Raw genomic sequence first — 15685 nt, forward strand, 5'->3', positions numbered from 1 at the left:
TTAAAACGTAGGGGTTTATTTGAGGTGAGGCTTAAAAATTGTTTTTGCGCGTGATGCACTTGGGAGAACAAAGTGCTTATTTTAAGTTTGGTATTTTTTGCAGTACTTGGAAAAAATATTGTGTTTTTCAGTTAAATAATGATATGATGCATTTGGACAAAAGTAGATCTTTATTTCCGGCCTGGCATTTATTGGAATGGATCCCGCACTTGCGGTACACGACTTTGGCGTTGACTGGAAATGCTTTTCCACTTTTTCCATCCAAATGTTGGGAGGTGTTATCGATGACACACACACACACACACACACACAGTTATTGCAACATATTGTAAAGGTAGACAAAACCACTGACGTACAATTGAATCACAGTGAGCTTACCCTGTCTGTCATCTATTTTTAGACGAATGGACGCACACAGACACTCTCCACCTTGTTGACATCATCGGATGCTTCATGTGACCATTCCTGGGATGACATCATCAAGGCGATGACATATTCCAGGTAATGACTGCTTCATGTCACGGTTTCCACTGCTTCCCCCCCATGGTAGGAAATCTACCGGCGTTTCTTTTGAATCCGCTATCATCATTTAATGTTGTTAATGTAGGTCCGAAAATATTAGGATAGGATAGGATCTGACATTTTATTTCCTTCTGGGTGAAACCTGACCTCCGTTTACTCCTAAAGGAAATCAGCTATGACAAAATGACGTGAATAATAGTCGTCGTCTTCCTGTTAGGACCTTCAGCTACTGCGCAACACACGGTGTGACATCATGTGGGGTTGTTAATGATTTCATCAGGCTCGTCAAAGGACATTTCTGGGTTGACTATACAGAAATGGACACTTTCTTTTAGGTACACCTTCTGTTGATATCGAATGTATATATTTAAAAAAAAAAATTTCCGTGTCTTTATATTCGATAATGATTCCAAATTTGAGGTAGGGCTGTTTTGAGATCATTCCTCAGGAAAAAAACAAACAAACCCTTTTTAAAAAGAATTCTCGATACTGCTTACACAGTTCGCTTTGTGGAATGTTCTAAATCACTATTACACAGAATAAGTTGTTTATTTGAAATCAAGTGTTTACATTGTAAAGTGGGAGACACATGGTGTTAATTTAGTTTGGTGTTTGTTGTAGTGGTTCAACTTAGTAAAGGGTGTTTAATAGAAGTGAGACTTTTGATTTTTGCAGCACACTCGGAAAAACAAGGTTTTTATTTCAGGTGAGACTTTTTTTTTCTGGTTGAACCAGATGATGTATTTTGGACAAAAACTGATTTTTGTCTTCTTTTTTTTTATATAGTGGACTGGAGCATGACTTTCAGTAAAAATTAATACTGGAAAAAAAATGCTGCAAAAAACATTTGATATCAGGAGAAATCAACCAAATCTGGAGAGTATTAAAAAAAAGAAAGCAAAATTAGTTTTGAAATCATTGTCATTAGTTTTTGTAGCAAAGAGGGGAAAAAAATTAAACTCAGATTTTTTTTTTTTTTTTTTTTTTTTAAATACGGTGTGCCCCAAAGGCCACCGGAGACAGGAAACATGTCACGAGTTGCCCAAGAACATGTTTTCATTCAGTCAGTCAATAATTGCTTTTTGAAAACCAAGACAAATGTCTCCCCCTTTAAATCCAGAATGTCAAACCTGTCATCCTCCATGCTGCTGAACGTCAACGTACAGTTTTTCGAATGAAGTCCACATGGTGGCCGGAGTTCAAAGCAGATCCCCTACTGGTCGGCGTCCCTCAGATGACGTTGTTGCGTTTGGGGTTGGGCGTGGTGTTCCCCGTGGAGCTGTCCATCGGCAGCGGCCCATCCTTCAGCAAGAAGGGGAAATAGGTGGACAGGTAGAGCGCCTTGAACTTGGTGCTGCTCAAGCAGTAGACGAGCGGGTCCAGCAGACAGTCCAAGTAGGACAGCACCATGAGGCCGTCGAAGGCCACGGTGGCTTTGTCCTGGTACGATTCGTGCCACTCCTGCACGCGGGCCACCAGCAGCACCGCCCGCGCGACGGTACACGGTAGGAAGCAGAGCGAGAAGACCACCATGACGGCGGTGACGAGGAAGACGGCCCGCCTCAGCTTGGTCCTGTCGCCCACCGTCTTTTTGCGCAGGCGGTTGACGATGTGCACGGTGCAGTAGACCAGGATGACAAAGGGGATGACGATTTGCGTGAAGAAGACCGCCTCTCGTAAGCTGTCCACCACGTCCTGACACACGGAAAAAAATGACGAGAGTCGACCGTCAGGACCTCCTTTCCAAGCAACAGTACAACTTAAAATGGAACATTAACCCATTCGCTTCTCCTCCACGTCGAGAGGAGCCAGATGAGGTGGCTCGGGCATCTGATTAGGATGCCTCCTGGACGCCTCCCTGGTGAGGTGTTGCGGGCATGTCCCACCGGTAGGAGGCCCCGGGGACGACCCAGGACACGCTGGAGAGACTATGCCTCGGGATTCCCCGGGAAGAAGTGGCTGGGGAGAGGGAAGTCTGGGCTTCCCTGCTAAAGCTGTTGCCCCCGTGACTCGACCCCGGATAAGCAGTAGAAAATGGATGGATGGATTTAATTTAGCTGTTTTAATTTTAGCAATTTGTTTTTTCTGCAATGCCATCGCATGTGGGAAAGGAGAGCCACAGGTACTTTTTTATAGAGGTGAATCAAATTCAATTCACAGTCTGGAAGGAACATACTTTGAGTTCACCAATCGGGTTTGAATTAAATCTCATCCACTCCCAAAGACATATTTATATGTCATTTCACACTTCATAGACTCAATCCCCAGGTACTTATTGATTTATTCGATTTTTTTCTTCAAAATTTTAAGTGAGGTTAAAAAAGAGTCTGAAAATGGCCGGCACTCTTCATGGAAAGAACACGTTAGAAAATTGATTGAAATGTTCCACAAACCTAACTTTCACTTATGCGATGCGAGTTTCAATGTAGCCAACATACAGCGTGTGTTTTTCTAAATATTGGAATCAGTTTGGACTCACGTCCGTTTTGTTGTAAACACTGAAACGATTTAGTCTTTAGTCTACCGAATGTACGTTTATACTCGATACGTCAAGGGCAATTTAGAGACTTCTATCTCCTCCACGTATTTGTTATAAATATTCACGACGGTTCGCTCGCCGACTTGAAGCCGACTTACGTTTTCTTTGTGTAAACACAGAAAGCGATTTTGAGCCATCAGTGGATGCATGTTTTTTTTTTTGTTTTTTTTTGGAATGTGGCAGGAAGCCAGAGTAGCAGCCGAAATCCCATGTAAAATCTTCTACCCTCGGGGCCACAGTGCTAACCACTGAGCTAACCGTTTTATTTATAGACTGGCACTACACGTCAAGTATGGAGCCCGATGAGCTGCTTTTATAAACAAGCTTAGACTGAACGGTCCAAAGCCCGCTGTGGTCTTCCGCCGCTATATTGCCGTTCATCTCTCGCGGATTTATTAACCCTTTCGGGCACAGCGGTGACTACAGTGGACAGCTTACCGTGTTATTAGGTGCATGTAAAGGGTTAATACAACAGAGAGCACTCGTTGAGATTTAAATCACCCGACTGAATGTGAAAAAAAATAAATGCCCGTGGTGTCTCTGCATGGCAACCTTTTACCTCTAGACCCCGGGGGTTCCTCGTACCTTGATCAGGGTGTCCTCCTGGTTTCCGTCGCTCTTGTGGCTATTGCAGCAGTCAAAGTTTTTGAGCATGGTGGGGATGGTGAGGGGTAGCAGCAGGAGCCAGATGAAAATGGAGATGTGCGGCGACTTCTTGAGAGCCTTGAGCAGGTTCTTGCGGCCCGGGTGCACCACGTTGAAGTAGCGGTCGATGGACGTGACGGTGAGGAAGGCGATGCTGGCGCCGCGGTTGAGGAAAAGCATGAAGAGCATGGCTTTGCACACGGCGTCGTTGCTGTTCCGCCGCTCTCCCTGGATGTAGTTGTACGCCTTGATGGGCAAGCTGAAAAGTAGCAGCATGTCGGCCAGCACCAGGTTGAACAGGAAGACGTTGTTGGTGTTGGACTTCCAGAACTTCAACTTGAAGATGAAGAGGTGCAGGATTGACATGTTGAGAGGCAAGGCCAGCATGACGATGATGATCATGACGGCGGCGTAGAATTTGTAGAGCCCCTTGTGCGTGGCCTCGCAGTCCTCGATGAGCTGGTAGATGGAGCCGTTTGCCATGTGGGGAGCGGGAGCGGAGGAATCTTCTCTGGAATCAGAATCATCTTTATGGACCGAGTCCATGAGGAACTTCTCTCATTCGAGACACCTTGACTCTTAAAGTGCAGAATCAATTCGATGGCCAAAAATGGATTCGATGTAAGCTAAATGAAGTGATGAGCTTGGTCATGGAACGAATCAAAAGTCAAGGGACCAGAGTATCGCGAAAGATGCAGGACTTGGACTTCGACATACTGGATAGGATTTAGGAATTACGGTCAAAGCAGAGTCTAGGCCAGGGGCTGAGAAACTCCAGTTCCTCGAGAGCCCGCCTGTTTTAGAGCTCTCTCGAATCCAACACGCCTGATTCAATTGATCATGATCGTTTCAAGCTTCGACAGAGCTTGCCGATGAGCTGATCGTTTGAATCAGGTCTGTTGAAGCAGAGAGAGATCCAAAACAGGCACGCTATGGCTCTCGAGGAACCGGAGTTCCCTACCCCTGGCATAGGCAGTCATCAGCAATACAAATGCGCTCAATACAATACAATACAAATGCACAAATCTGATCAACAATCGATCGAATCATGCAGAGGCATTGAAAAAAGTGCAAAATGGCAAAAGGGGGTCAACAATTTCAGAAGTTAGGAGCACCGACATAGGAGCTGTTGCAATGTCTGCTGGTTTTGCTGTGAATTTTTGCATAGTGCCTACCTGGGGGGGAAAGGAGCTGGTAAAGATGGCGTCCGGGGTTCGGCCGGGTCCAAGAGGTTTTTTTTCCTGGCGGCTTTGCAAGAGCGGGTAGAAGCGTCCCGACGATATCGACTGAACGGCCAACCCGTTTGGGCACCAAGTCAAAACGCAAATCCTTTTTGTTAAAACCCCAGAATCCCGTCCAACTGGTTCCTTCAGTGGAATGCACGCCAAAGTTCCAAGTCAGTTATCTAGCGAGAGGGGTTCCTGGCGGAAGCAGGGTCCCGGCTGGCCAAGCGGGGGCAGAGGCGAGGGGGGGGGAGTCCTACTTGTTGTGCTTCTGTTCACGCCAACAAGCTCCAGCTCTGGAAGTGAATCACAGCGGGAGAGTCGCGCAACTGGTTTCCGCGCTCCCGTCGAGGCTCCTCCTTATAGCCCCGGGAGGTGAGTCACCGAGGGCCCCAGCGTGTACGGCCTACAGTTGGACGGCTCGACGTCAGCACGGCCATGCCTACGGACGTCCACGTCGATGTGTTTCTGGACGTGCCTGACAGGCAGTCGCAGGCATCCTGCAATCTCTTGGCACCAAGTGTGAGAACTATCTTGGGAGTTATTCCGAGGGCTGCTTTGTTCGATCCCACAAGCTTGCATATAGCCGAGATATTTTCTCAAGAGTGACAGCTTCCCAGTGCACCCACCAATCGCCGCCTCTCTAGATTTGGCGATGATAGCTCAGCTCACGCTTGACCTCTGATGACCCAATCCGACAGTCGTGTCAACACTCGAGACCATTTCGAGTTTTCGGACCTACACTAGTTTCTCATGAGTGACCAGTCTCCAGTGTCTGAGCGTCGCTTACTGTGCTGTCGCTGCCACCGTGGGATTTTGCTTCGGATGCTCGGGGAATTAATGGTGGAGCTGGTGATTTATGTCACTGCCAATGTGGACGGAGAAGCTGCAAAGGAATGTGGCGTTCCTCAGGGAAGCGGAGGCGGAGGTAGTCGGATAGGTTCCCGCATGCCTCCTGACTCGACGAGTCTGGACAGCTCCCTTCCATGGCAAACTGTCTGCCGTCAGACCGAGAAAAAGATGCTGACGTTCAATTCCAGGATTGCATGATAAAAGCTGAAAACAAAACCAGATTTTTTTTCTTCTTCAACCGTTTCAGGGACAGTGGCTACTACAGTGGACAACTTATCTGGTTTTCAGGTTATTTAGCATGAAAGGGTTAAAATGGTTGACACGTCCAGCCCGATGTGGTTCCCGTCTCCAAAGATCCTGTTAGCGTCCGTCATGCTTTTTTTATTTCCCATCCAATTCATTATCCGAGTAGGTTATCCTCACAAGGGTCGCGAGTGAGCTGGAGCCTATCCCAGCTGTCTTCTGGCAGTCGGCGCAGCACACCCTGAACTAGTTTCCCTTCTAGTTTTATGTTTACTTTGGAGCTGACTTTTGAACCCCTTCTCCTCAGACAACACTTTATTTGCCCACAATGTCACTTGGAGGCGGATCAAGGCGCGCCAGGATTCTTGTAAAACTCAACGGTCTGCGAAAGTGACAAACGGCTCTGAGGCGCTTTTATAAGACTATAAAGATTTGTTGTAGTGACATTTGATTGGTCGGCGTTTGCCGAAAACAAGCCTTTTGGTTGCAACTTCTTAATCGACTTAAAAAAATATTGTGGCAAGATTTTCTTTTCTTGTTCCAAATCTGAATTATTAATAAAGTCTTTCTTTTTGACCCTCAAACGTCATCGGTGGTTGCGACTCAGCTGAGTCTGCTTGAACTTCATCTTTCGGCCACGTCATCAACTCCCAATATGATTCGGCTCCAACGGTGGCAAAATAATGACGCGGCGGTGCCGTTTTTGGTCATGGAGCCTGGAACGAGCTGCTACTGAGGGAACGATTACACTCGCTGATTTGAACTGACTCCCTTTTTGTCATCCAAGCGAGACTGTTGTTGTCTCCCGGTTGTCTGTTCTCTCTTAAATCTTTCATTCCTTTGCCTTGCCCCGCCTTGTTTTGCCCCGAGACATTGTTGATTATCATGCTGACATGAAAGCCAACTCAAACGCCTGTCAGACATGACGCACAAAGGTATTTAACCTCCAAATCATTGGCTGATAGCTTCATTATCCCCCCCCCCCCTTTTTTTTTTGTGACACAGATATTTGGCACAGGCATATTCAGATAACTGATTGACTTGAAATTTAGGCCATAAATGTAAACGGGACGTTTTAATGCAAATAATGCAGACCAAGTCCGAATATAAAACCTTGCTGATGCATACTTATTGTCATTGCATCTTAATGAGCATATGAGGGAATCAAGAGGGATGTCATTCACACACTACAACGTTCTGTCAGCCGTGCAGAGAGTCATCGTGACACTCAACTTGACTCGCTACTATGACCATATCCGTCACCCGACTCCTTTCAGCAGTCGCGCGCACGTCTCCAATGTGTGTTTTGAGAACTCAGGAAGTTGATTTCATTTTTTTTAGGGCAGTTGGCGGAAGGATGAAACCGCAACACACTGGACTGATACCATGACAGACCCATACCAGGAAGTGAAACAAAAAGGTTAAAGAGAAGTTCAGCTCTATATGTACAAATATGCACAATGGTGTATACCCAATCCATCCATTCTCAGAACTGTTAATCCTGTTAATAGTTGCGCTTCACACATGTCGGAGGAGCACTGGACCATAAACAACCTTGTCTTTGGACAGCCGTACTGTTAATAAATAACAGCCCTGTGGCAATATTTGGGAACAAAAAATGGACCATTTCAAAACCATTTTTCTTGTGGAAAATCTTTGAAATGTAATTAATTGTTTGTTTGTTTGTTTGTTTGTTTGTTTGTTTGTTTGTTTATTGAACATAAAACACACATACAGCAACAATTTGACAGAAAATAAGGTAGATAAAAAAAGTAAAAAGAAAGAAATCAATCTTCATTCAACACAGTTATTATGTTCAAGGGAGTAGGAAGAAGTAAAAAACTTATCTAGTCCTACCCCGTTATGTGATTGTATCTAATAAATCATTTTTATATCAATCAGAAAAGTAAGAAGAAAGAAGTCTCCATTAAGGCTCATACTTTACCCTTAACCGTGATATTTTTACAACTTTTGGTTTGTATCGGGATTATATACTTCCACACCCTGACACTCTTGTGTCAATTTTCTCTTAAATTCATAATGGATATTTATATACCTTTCTCTATTTATCAACTTAGTTCTGATTTATCATTATATTTAATGTTTTGAATTTATCATTTTAACTCTGATTGATGTAGGTTGTTTGTACTATTTTTTTGAATTTGTTTTTTAACTCAGCAAGCGATTTACTCATTTTCAGGTCCGTTTCGAGATTATTCCACAGATTAACACCTTTGATAGATACACTTCTTTGCTTGATGTTTGTTCTTGTTTTGAGTTTTTTGAATAAGTTGGTACCTCTTAAATCATAGCTGCTTTCTCGAATTTCGAAAAACATCTGAATGTTTTGGCAGAGCAGGTTATTGTGTGCTTTGTACATTAATTGGGCGATTTTAAAGTCAACCAGGTCATAAAATTTCATCGTATTTAATTTGATAAATAGTGGATTTGTGGGTTCCGTATATTTTGATCTATTAATAATTCGAATTGCTTTTTTTTGTAGGTTGAGAATAGGGAGTGTGTTTGTTTTGCAGGCATTTCCCCATATTTCCACACAGTAGGTCATATATGGTAATAATAATGAAGTGTACAATGTGTACAAAGATCTCTTATTTAGCACTTCCTTGGTTTTGTAGAGGATCCCTACGGTTTTGGCTATTTTTCTTTTTACGTTATCGATATGTGGCTTCCAACATAGTTTTGAGTCTATTACTAATCCGAGAAACTTGGTTTCATACGCTCTTTCTATCTCAATTGAGTTTACCATAATTTTAGCTTGGTGTTTGATTGGTCTTGTGCCAAAAACAATTAACTTCGATTTTTTCAGGTTAAGTGACAATTTATTTCTGTCGAACCAGTTTTTTAATTTGTTTAATTCGTTTTCTACGGTTGTCAGGAGCTGTTTCAGATTTATTCCAGAACAGTAGAAAGTTGTATCATCAGCAAATAGGACACATTTAAATTGTTTTGAGACCTTGCAGATATCATTTATATATAAGATGAATAGTTTTGGACCAAGCACTGACCCCTGAGGAACTCCGTGAGTGATTTTTAGTTGATTCGTTTTTTTATTGTTGAGTTGCACGTACTGATATCTGTTTTCTAAATAACTTTTTATCCATTTATAAGCTACACCTCTAATGCCATATCTTTCTAGTTTTTTCAATAATATACTGTGATCTATTGTGTCAAAAGCTTTTTTTAGATCTAGGAAAACCCCAACAGTAAATTCTTTGTTGTCTATATTAGTGGCTATTGCTTCCACAAACTCCATAACTGCCATTGAGGTGGTCCGTTTTTCCCTGAAGCCATATTGATTCTCACTTAACAGCGCATGCTTTTGTATAAAGCTATCAAGTCTGCGAGAAAATAGTTTTTCTAATATTTTTGAAAATTGTGGTAGTAGTGATATTGGTCTATAATTTGTAAACCGATGTCTTTCTCCACTTTTATAGATTGGAATAACTTTAGCAATTTTCATTTTTGATGGAAAGATACCAGCTTTGAATGACAGGTTGCATATGTGCGTGAAAGGTCGCACTACATATTCTATAATCTGCTTTATTATTGTCATGTCAATATTAAAGCAATCAGTTGACTTTTTATTTTTAAAAGTTTTTATAATATTTGATACTTCTTCTTGTTTTACAGCAGTAAGGAACATCGTGGAGGAGTTTTTTTCTACATATCTATCTATTTCAAACAAGTTTGTTGGATCAGGAATTTGTTTTGCTAGGTTACTGCCGATGTTGACAAAATACTCATTAAATTCAGTTGCTATTTCTGCAGTTTTTTCCAAAATAGTATTTTTGCCTTTGATAAAATACTCTGGATAATCCATTTTTTTAGGACTATTTCTGATTACTTGGTTAAGTATCTTCCATATTTCTTGTGTGTTACTTTTATTCTGCTCTAATAGTGCATGATAATGATCTCTTTTACTGGTTCTTATAATATTTACTAGTTTATTTTTATAGGTCTTATATTTTTTTTCTGCTTCTTCAGTTCTCAATTTTAAAAACAATTTATATAAATTGTTTTTCTTTTTACATGCGTTTTCTATGCCTTTCGTTATCCATGGCTTACTTGGGTCTTTATACTTTTTGGAGACTTTAGTTAATGGAAAATGTTTATCATATAAGGAGATTATGGTAGACTGAAATACTTCAATTGGGTTCCAGGCTTAGAAATGTTGACATTTTTAGGCAAAGTTTGAGCAGATGTAACTTTTATAACGATCATGTTATAATACAGCTCAAGTAAAGTCAAACTATTCACCCTCTGAAGACATTTCACATTTGTTACCATTAGGGACTACAACATCTGTTAGCAGTTAGCATGTGCCTTTGCTTAGCCTAATGTCTTTAGCCTCACTTCACGTTTGGATTTCTTTTTTTTAATCTCTTACAAATTAGTAACTGTCACTCAAGTGTAAAATTTAGCCACAGTTTAACGAAGATAAACCAGCCACCCTTTGAAGATTGAAGATCATATTGACATGTAGATATTAGAGAGGGAAAAGGTAGGTCCGTGCTGCACTGAATTTGTTTCTGGAGTAGCCAGTGACGAGAGCAAAAGTGAGTAACGTTTCCTGAAGCTTACCCAATATTGTATGTTTTTTTTTTTTGTTGTTTTATTTTTGGTACACTTTGTCAGAAAGGTTCAGAAAAAAAGAATACGTCACCAAATAACGTCATGTTTTACCAGCTGTTTGCGACCCACTTTTGGGGTCGCGTCAACCTAGTCGAGGATCAGTTTTACTTCATCCAAAATGCAAAGAACTTGCAAATGTAACATTAAAAACATTTTTTGTTTCCATCAGGATGTTTGGTTTGGTCATTAAATGACATAACAGATTACAAATACAGTATGTTTAAACGGGCTTTATGAGGCAATCATTCAACATGTGCACACAAACACTACAGAAAACTATTTACGTTTTTTTTTTAAACTCCCTTAGCAGACGAGTCGTTGCCTGCGTGTTCTGATATCACAGTGCCTTGCCTGAGTGAAAGTATGTCTCAAGCTTGAAATAGATATCCACGAACATTGGATGATAAGCGCAGACACATTTATGTTTTTCTTAAGGGCAAAGAAAGACAAATCTGCGCCAACTCCTCCGCCCGAAAGTTCACAAAGGAGTCAATGATCCGAGACGATGTGACAATTATGACTTTGAGTGGAGTTATGCCGCCCTCTTGTGGTTTCCTGCAAAATCGTTTTTAAAAGAATATCTTCCGCAGATGGCTCTAGAGCATGTTTCGGGTCAAAGGTGAATTGTGGATCCAGACGCAGCTGGATGCCAAATAAATACAGTAAATAAAATGATCGTGTATCAATTTGTGTTGTTTCTTGTGACTTGCAGGTTCTTGGGCAATGCCCTGGCACCAGCAAAGGAACCATGATCAGATCACGGAGGATCGATCACCCCACCTTGAGCAGCATGTGAGTTATTATTTTTTTCACCAATCTCAGATACTCCAGCACTATCAGTGAATAAACAATGCTGTGTTTTTTTTCTTAAACATTATTATATAAGAGAGTGTGTGGCACCCAAAGCTTTTGTGGTAGTTAACCACACAAACAATCGCACAAGAATCTCGTCAAACGAGTACAGGTACACTATCCCAACTACCCCCAGCCACAATGCGCTATACAACGTAATACATTAAAAACAAAATAAAACAAAACAAAACAAAAAAGGCCACTGCTAGAGGGCAGAATTAAACATGGGAAATTTGGTAAATTTTCACAAATTAATTGATTATTTAAAAAAATATCACACACACATTTAAATATATATATTTTAATTGCTGTAACAATATTCCTAACTCACACAAGGTGGCGCTGTGACTTAAGGGTGTCCCCTGCCTACTGCCTTAAGACAGCTGGGACAGGCTCCAGCAAGCCACTGCGACCCTTGTGAGGATAAGAGGATTAGAAAATGGATGGATGGATGTAGTCTTCACAAGTGTAATGTAAATATAAATATTAAGAGCTGGATGAGGAATGAGGAGACGGAAACGTCCTCTGCTGGAGACTGTACTGTTAGCAATATAAGGACAAAAAGGGAATAATGAGAAGACATCGTTTCATTTTTGAGGTTGTTTATAACATCTGTGTTATGAAAACAAACTGGACCAAAAAAACAAAAACAAAAAACAAAAAAACAATAACTAGCAAAACAAAAAAATTGACCACATAAAAGTGTCGTAAAATCCAAGGCTAAATCCACCAGCACGGATATCAAAACAGGATGTGACCAGCAAACACGAATTGAACTCTCAACAGAGATGTTTGTAACACTGATCAAAAACACTTTACATTGTCAGCCGTTTATTAATAGATACAAACAGACAAAGAAATGAAAGCACTCACAAAGAAGCCTGAGCATGTGTGTGTGTGTTATCTTCATCTTAAATGCACGTTATAAAAACTGCGTATTTATTCATACTTTCTTTTATTATCTTTTTATATACAATACAGTGCTATTTACAAAAAAGAAAGTAATTTTTGGGTCCAGGAGCAGAATAATGTCATCTAAATTCATTTAATTGGGTAACATTAAATTAACCCTTTCGGGGACAGCGGTTACTACAGTGGACACCTTATGTTATCAGGTTACAGGGTGCATGAAAGGGTTAAAGCCAGTTTTCGAAAGCGTTATTGAAGTAGATTTGCATAGTATGGCCGGGCACAAATGATAAAGCCACTGATTTGAAAAAAATAGAATAGAGGGTATTGCTTGTGTTGAAAAATGCCGAATGAGTACCTTGAAAAAAATGAAATCGCACTCGCAATATGGGGGCTTAGACAAAACTGCATTTAGATTATTTTTCTATTATTATTCTAATTGTTCAGCCCTAAAAGTGTGTGACAAATCGGTTCATAAAACAAGGTACCACTTATTTTGAAGTCACCCTTGTGACGCTATTTTACCCCTTTCAGGAACAGCGGTTACTGCAGTGGACATGTTATCAGGTTACAGGGCGCATGAAAGGTTTAAAGTTTTTTTTCTGGGATTTCTCTTCTGCCGGTCGCCATTTTGTCCAGTCTCACGCTCTGACGAACTCGCTGCCATTAATTGGCCCCCGCAGGGCTCCTATTTTGGCTCTTCTCCGGGCGTTCCTCGAGCACGCCAGGTAGAAGATCTCCACTACATTGAGCAGCACCGATACACAGGACATGATCAGCATGAAGATGATAAAGATGGTCTTCTCGGTGGGTCGCGACATAAAGCACTCCACCGTGAACGGACAGGGCGCTCGCGTGCACACAATTTGGGCGTCCATGACAAAGCCGTACAGGTAGTACTGGCCCACGATGAAGGCCATCTCCAGGATAATACGGAAGACGATGGACGTCATATAGTTCCCCAAAAGGTTGCCTTTGATCTTCACGTGGCCTTTGTCATCCGAGTACTTGGGAAGTTTTAGCATGGAGGAGTTGCTTTTGCTCTGTTTCTCGCGTAGTTTGTTCTCCTTATGGATCACGTGCATGACGTGGCCCAGGTAGATCAGAGTGGGCGTGGACACGATGATGATCTGAAGGACCCAGAAACGGATGTGCGAGATGGGGAAGGCGTGGTCATAGCACACGTTCTTGCAGCCCGGCTGGTTGGTGTTACAGATCATCTTCGACTGCTCGTCCCCCCACACCTGGAACGGATCGTCATTGTCATTTAGTTACTTCCAGTCCTGTCCTCCAAATAGTGGTTGTTCACATGAAGGAACTAACAAACGCGCAAACATTAGACATACAGAATGAGAACAACAGGGGCCCCAAAATTGAACCCTGTGGAACACCATACGACAGCGAGGCAGAGCAGGACTCGGAGCAGCGAAGGCTCTCTCAACTTTAAGTAACTAAACTAAACACAGAGCAGGATAATGGTGCAGCTCTAATTGTTCTGGAAACACTAAAATTTAGCTTTTTTTTCCAAACCCTTCCCAACAATCTTTAGATCCACATCAAATTTTGTCCTCAAAGAATTAAGGCAACTGGACTTTGTATGTTTCACCTTAAATTTACTCTTTATTGGATCAAACCCAGAAAACACTCTAAGACAAAATCTATTTCACCCCATCGATAAAATCCCGAGGAGCTAATTCAGAAAATTTGAGAGTTCAGGCAGCTGTTGCATAGGCGCATGGCACAATATCGGCAAACATCAAGTCTACAAAGAGAGGATTTTTAATGTTTTGGGGGAGCTCGTCTGCGTCGTCAGTACTAGTGCTCTATGCTGGAGTGATGTAGAAGAAGAAGCGGTGTAGACCTTCTCAACCCCGGCTCCCAGGACCATGATTCTGAAGATGAAGAGTACGCTGAGCCACACTTTCCCGATGACGGTGGAGTGCGACTGCACTTTATCCAACAGCTTTGCCAAAAATCCCCACTCGCCCATCTTCGATCTTATTCACCACACTTTAAACACAAAAACAACATTACGGCATTCAATGGCAAAATCTCACATTTCGATGGCACTCCCCACCAACGCAAAGCTTTTTGTTAGTTTCATGTTGCTGAGCGAAACAGGCATCGGGGTCTGAATTTTCAAAGTGGACTAATTATAGTGTGAGACATCAAATTTAGCTGCAATGCAGAGATCACGGGCAATGGATAAAAAAAAAAAAATATATATATATATATATATATATATTTAACATTACCCATTTGTCAAGTATCTGTGCTTCAAATATACAGAAAGTTTGCCTTTGGTAAATATGAGCCAAAAATGTCAGCTTCAAAACAAAAAGGCAGTTTTATTTCTAACTTGACTTTTTTTTTTTTTTTTGGTGCATCCACTCATGATCGATATGTCTACAAAATTTTACATAGTGTGGTCAAACTTTTGAATTAAAAAAACAATAATCATAAATAAAAAAATCAAGGAAAGGCAATTTTAGAACATTTACCGAAGTAGATTATTTAAAAAATTAAGATTACAATCACCAGAAAACCTTTGACCCAAACATGTTACATGTTGTGTAACTTATTATTTTAAACATAGTCGTGGTTGTAATACTAATAGAACTGAACATAATTCATTGAACATAAACATTACTATATAGTATGAATACATATAAAACAATTCTTATAGTCTTTCTCATTGTTACGTCTCTGATGTACCAAAAACATTACAGTAAATGAAAAAAAATTGATCACATTTTTTTATTCTTATATATATCTATGTAAATGTATATATATATATATACACACACACAACCATTAACCCTTCTTTCCATATTTAGCACTTTTTGTTATTTACGTTTTGAACGTTTGAATGTTTCAGTGGTCAGTGTGCGCTTAGGAAAGAAAAATAGTCAGAAAGGTTTATTATGATTGGATTATTAAATGAAAGGAAATTGCTTACCTAGGATTGGACGAGTGACTCGTGCTGCTCCCCGGCTGTGCTGTGCAACTACTGAACGCTGATCGCAAAAAAGCCAAGGAGAAAAAAAAGCAAAGCAAAGGTGAGATGCTTTTGCTGATTTTAACTTGGGCTCAGTTTGCACAAGTGTCTATGCGTGTGTGTGTGTGTGTGTGTGTGTGTGTGTGAGGGGGGGCTGGTCACGTTGCAAGAGGGGAAAAAGGGCACAGACTTTTAGGCTGGCAAAAGACAAGATTATGTTGGTTAATAATTGCTTTTTGCGTTAAAGTC

General features: G+C 41.3%; 2 protein-coding genes across 3 annotated transcripts; both read right to left on the reverse strand.

Moving 5' to 3' along the window:
• Positions 1-1052: 1052 nt before the first annotated feature.
• Positions 1053-5342, reverse strand: LOC147185753 (12-(S)-hydroxy-5,8,10,14-eicosatetraenoic acid receptor-like). Of its 2 annotated transcripts, XM_086104155.1 has the most exons (3): positions 4882-5342; positions 3647-4217; positions 1053-2217 (listed from the first exon to the last, which is right to left on the reverse strand). In XM_086104155.1, exons 2-3 carry the CDS (start codon positions 4187-4189, stop codon positions 1753-1755), a joined length of 1008 nt encoding a protein of 335 aa, XP_085960281.1. In that variant the 5' UTR covers positions 4190-4217; positions 4882-5342; the 3' UTR covers positions 1053-1752. The 2 variants fall into 2 exon arrangements, with proteins under 2 accessions (XP_085960281.1, XP_085960279.1); XM_086104153.1 differs by lacking the exon at positions 4882-5342 and having other exon boundaries at positions 3647-4535.
• A 6772-nt stretch (positions 5343-12114) lies between these two features.
• Positions 12115-15537, reverse strand: LOC147185754 (gap junction Cx32.2 protein-like). Its single transcript, XM_086104161.1, has 3 exons — positions 15398-15537; positions 14300-14448; positions 12115-13682 (listed from the first exon to the last, which is right to left on the reverse strand). The coding sequence occupies exons 2-3, from the start codon at positions 14426-14428 to the stop codon at positions 13080-13082; spliced, it is 732 nt and encodes a 243-aa protein (XP_085960287.1). The 5' UTR covers positions 14429-14448; positions 15398-15537; the 3' UTR covers positions 12115-13079.
• Between the last annotated feature and the right edge of the window lie 148 nt (positions 15538-15685).

The sequence above is a fragment of the Hippocampus guttulatus genome, chromosome 23 (genome assembly GCF_054856545.1).
Source record: "Hippocampus guttulatus isolate MCC_2025c chromosome 23, RoL_Hgut_1.0, whole genome shotgun sequence".
In the NCBI taxonomy this organism is placed as follows: Eukaryota; Metazoa; Chordata; class Actinopteri; order Syngnathiformes; family Syngnathidae; genus Hippocampus; species Hippocampus guttulatus.

Excerpts from the sequence above, each read along its gene's own strand:
- LOC147185753 (XM_086104153.1), bottom strand. The coding sequence starts at position 4,252 with ATGGACTCGGTCCATAAAGATGATTCTGATTCCAGAGAAGATTCCTCC. Across the intron at positions 2,218-3,646 it reads AGGAGGACACCCTGATCAAG|GACGTGGTGGACAGCTTACG; the intron begins GTACGAGGAACC and ends TCCGTGTGTCAG.
- LOC147185754 (XM_086104161.1), bottom strand. The coding sequence starts at position 14,428 with ATGGGCGAGTGGGGATTTTTGGCAAAGCTGTTGGATAAAGTGCAGTCG. Across the intron at positions 13,683-14,299 it reads TGGGAGCCGGGGTTGAGAAG|GTGTGGGGGGACGAGCAGTC; the intron begins GTCTACACCGCT and ends GATCCGTTCCAG.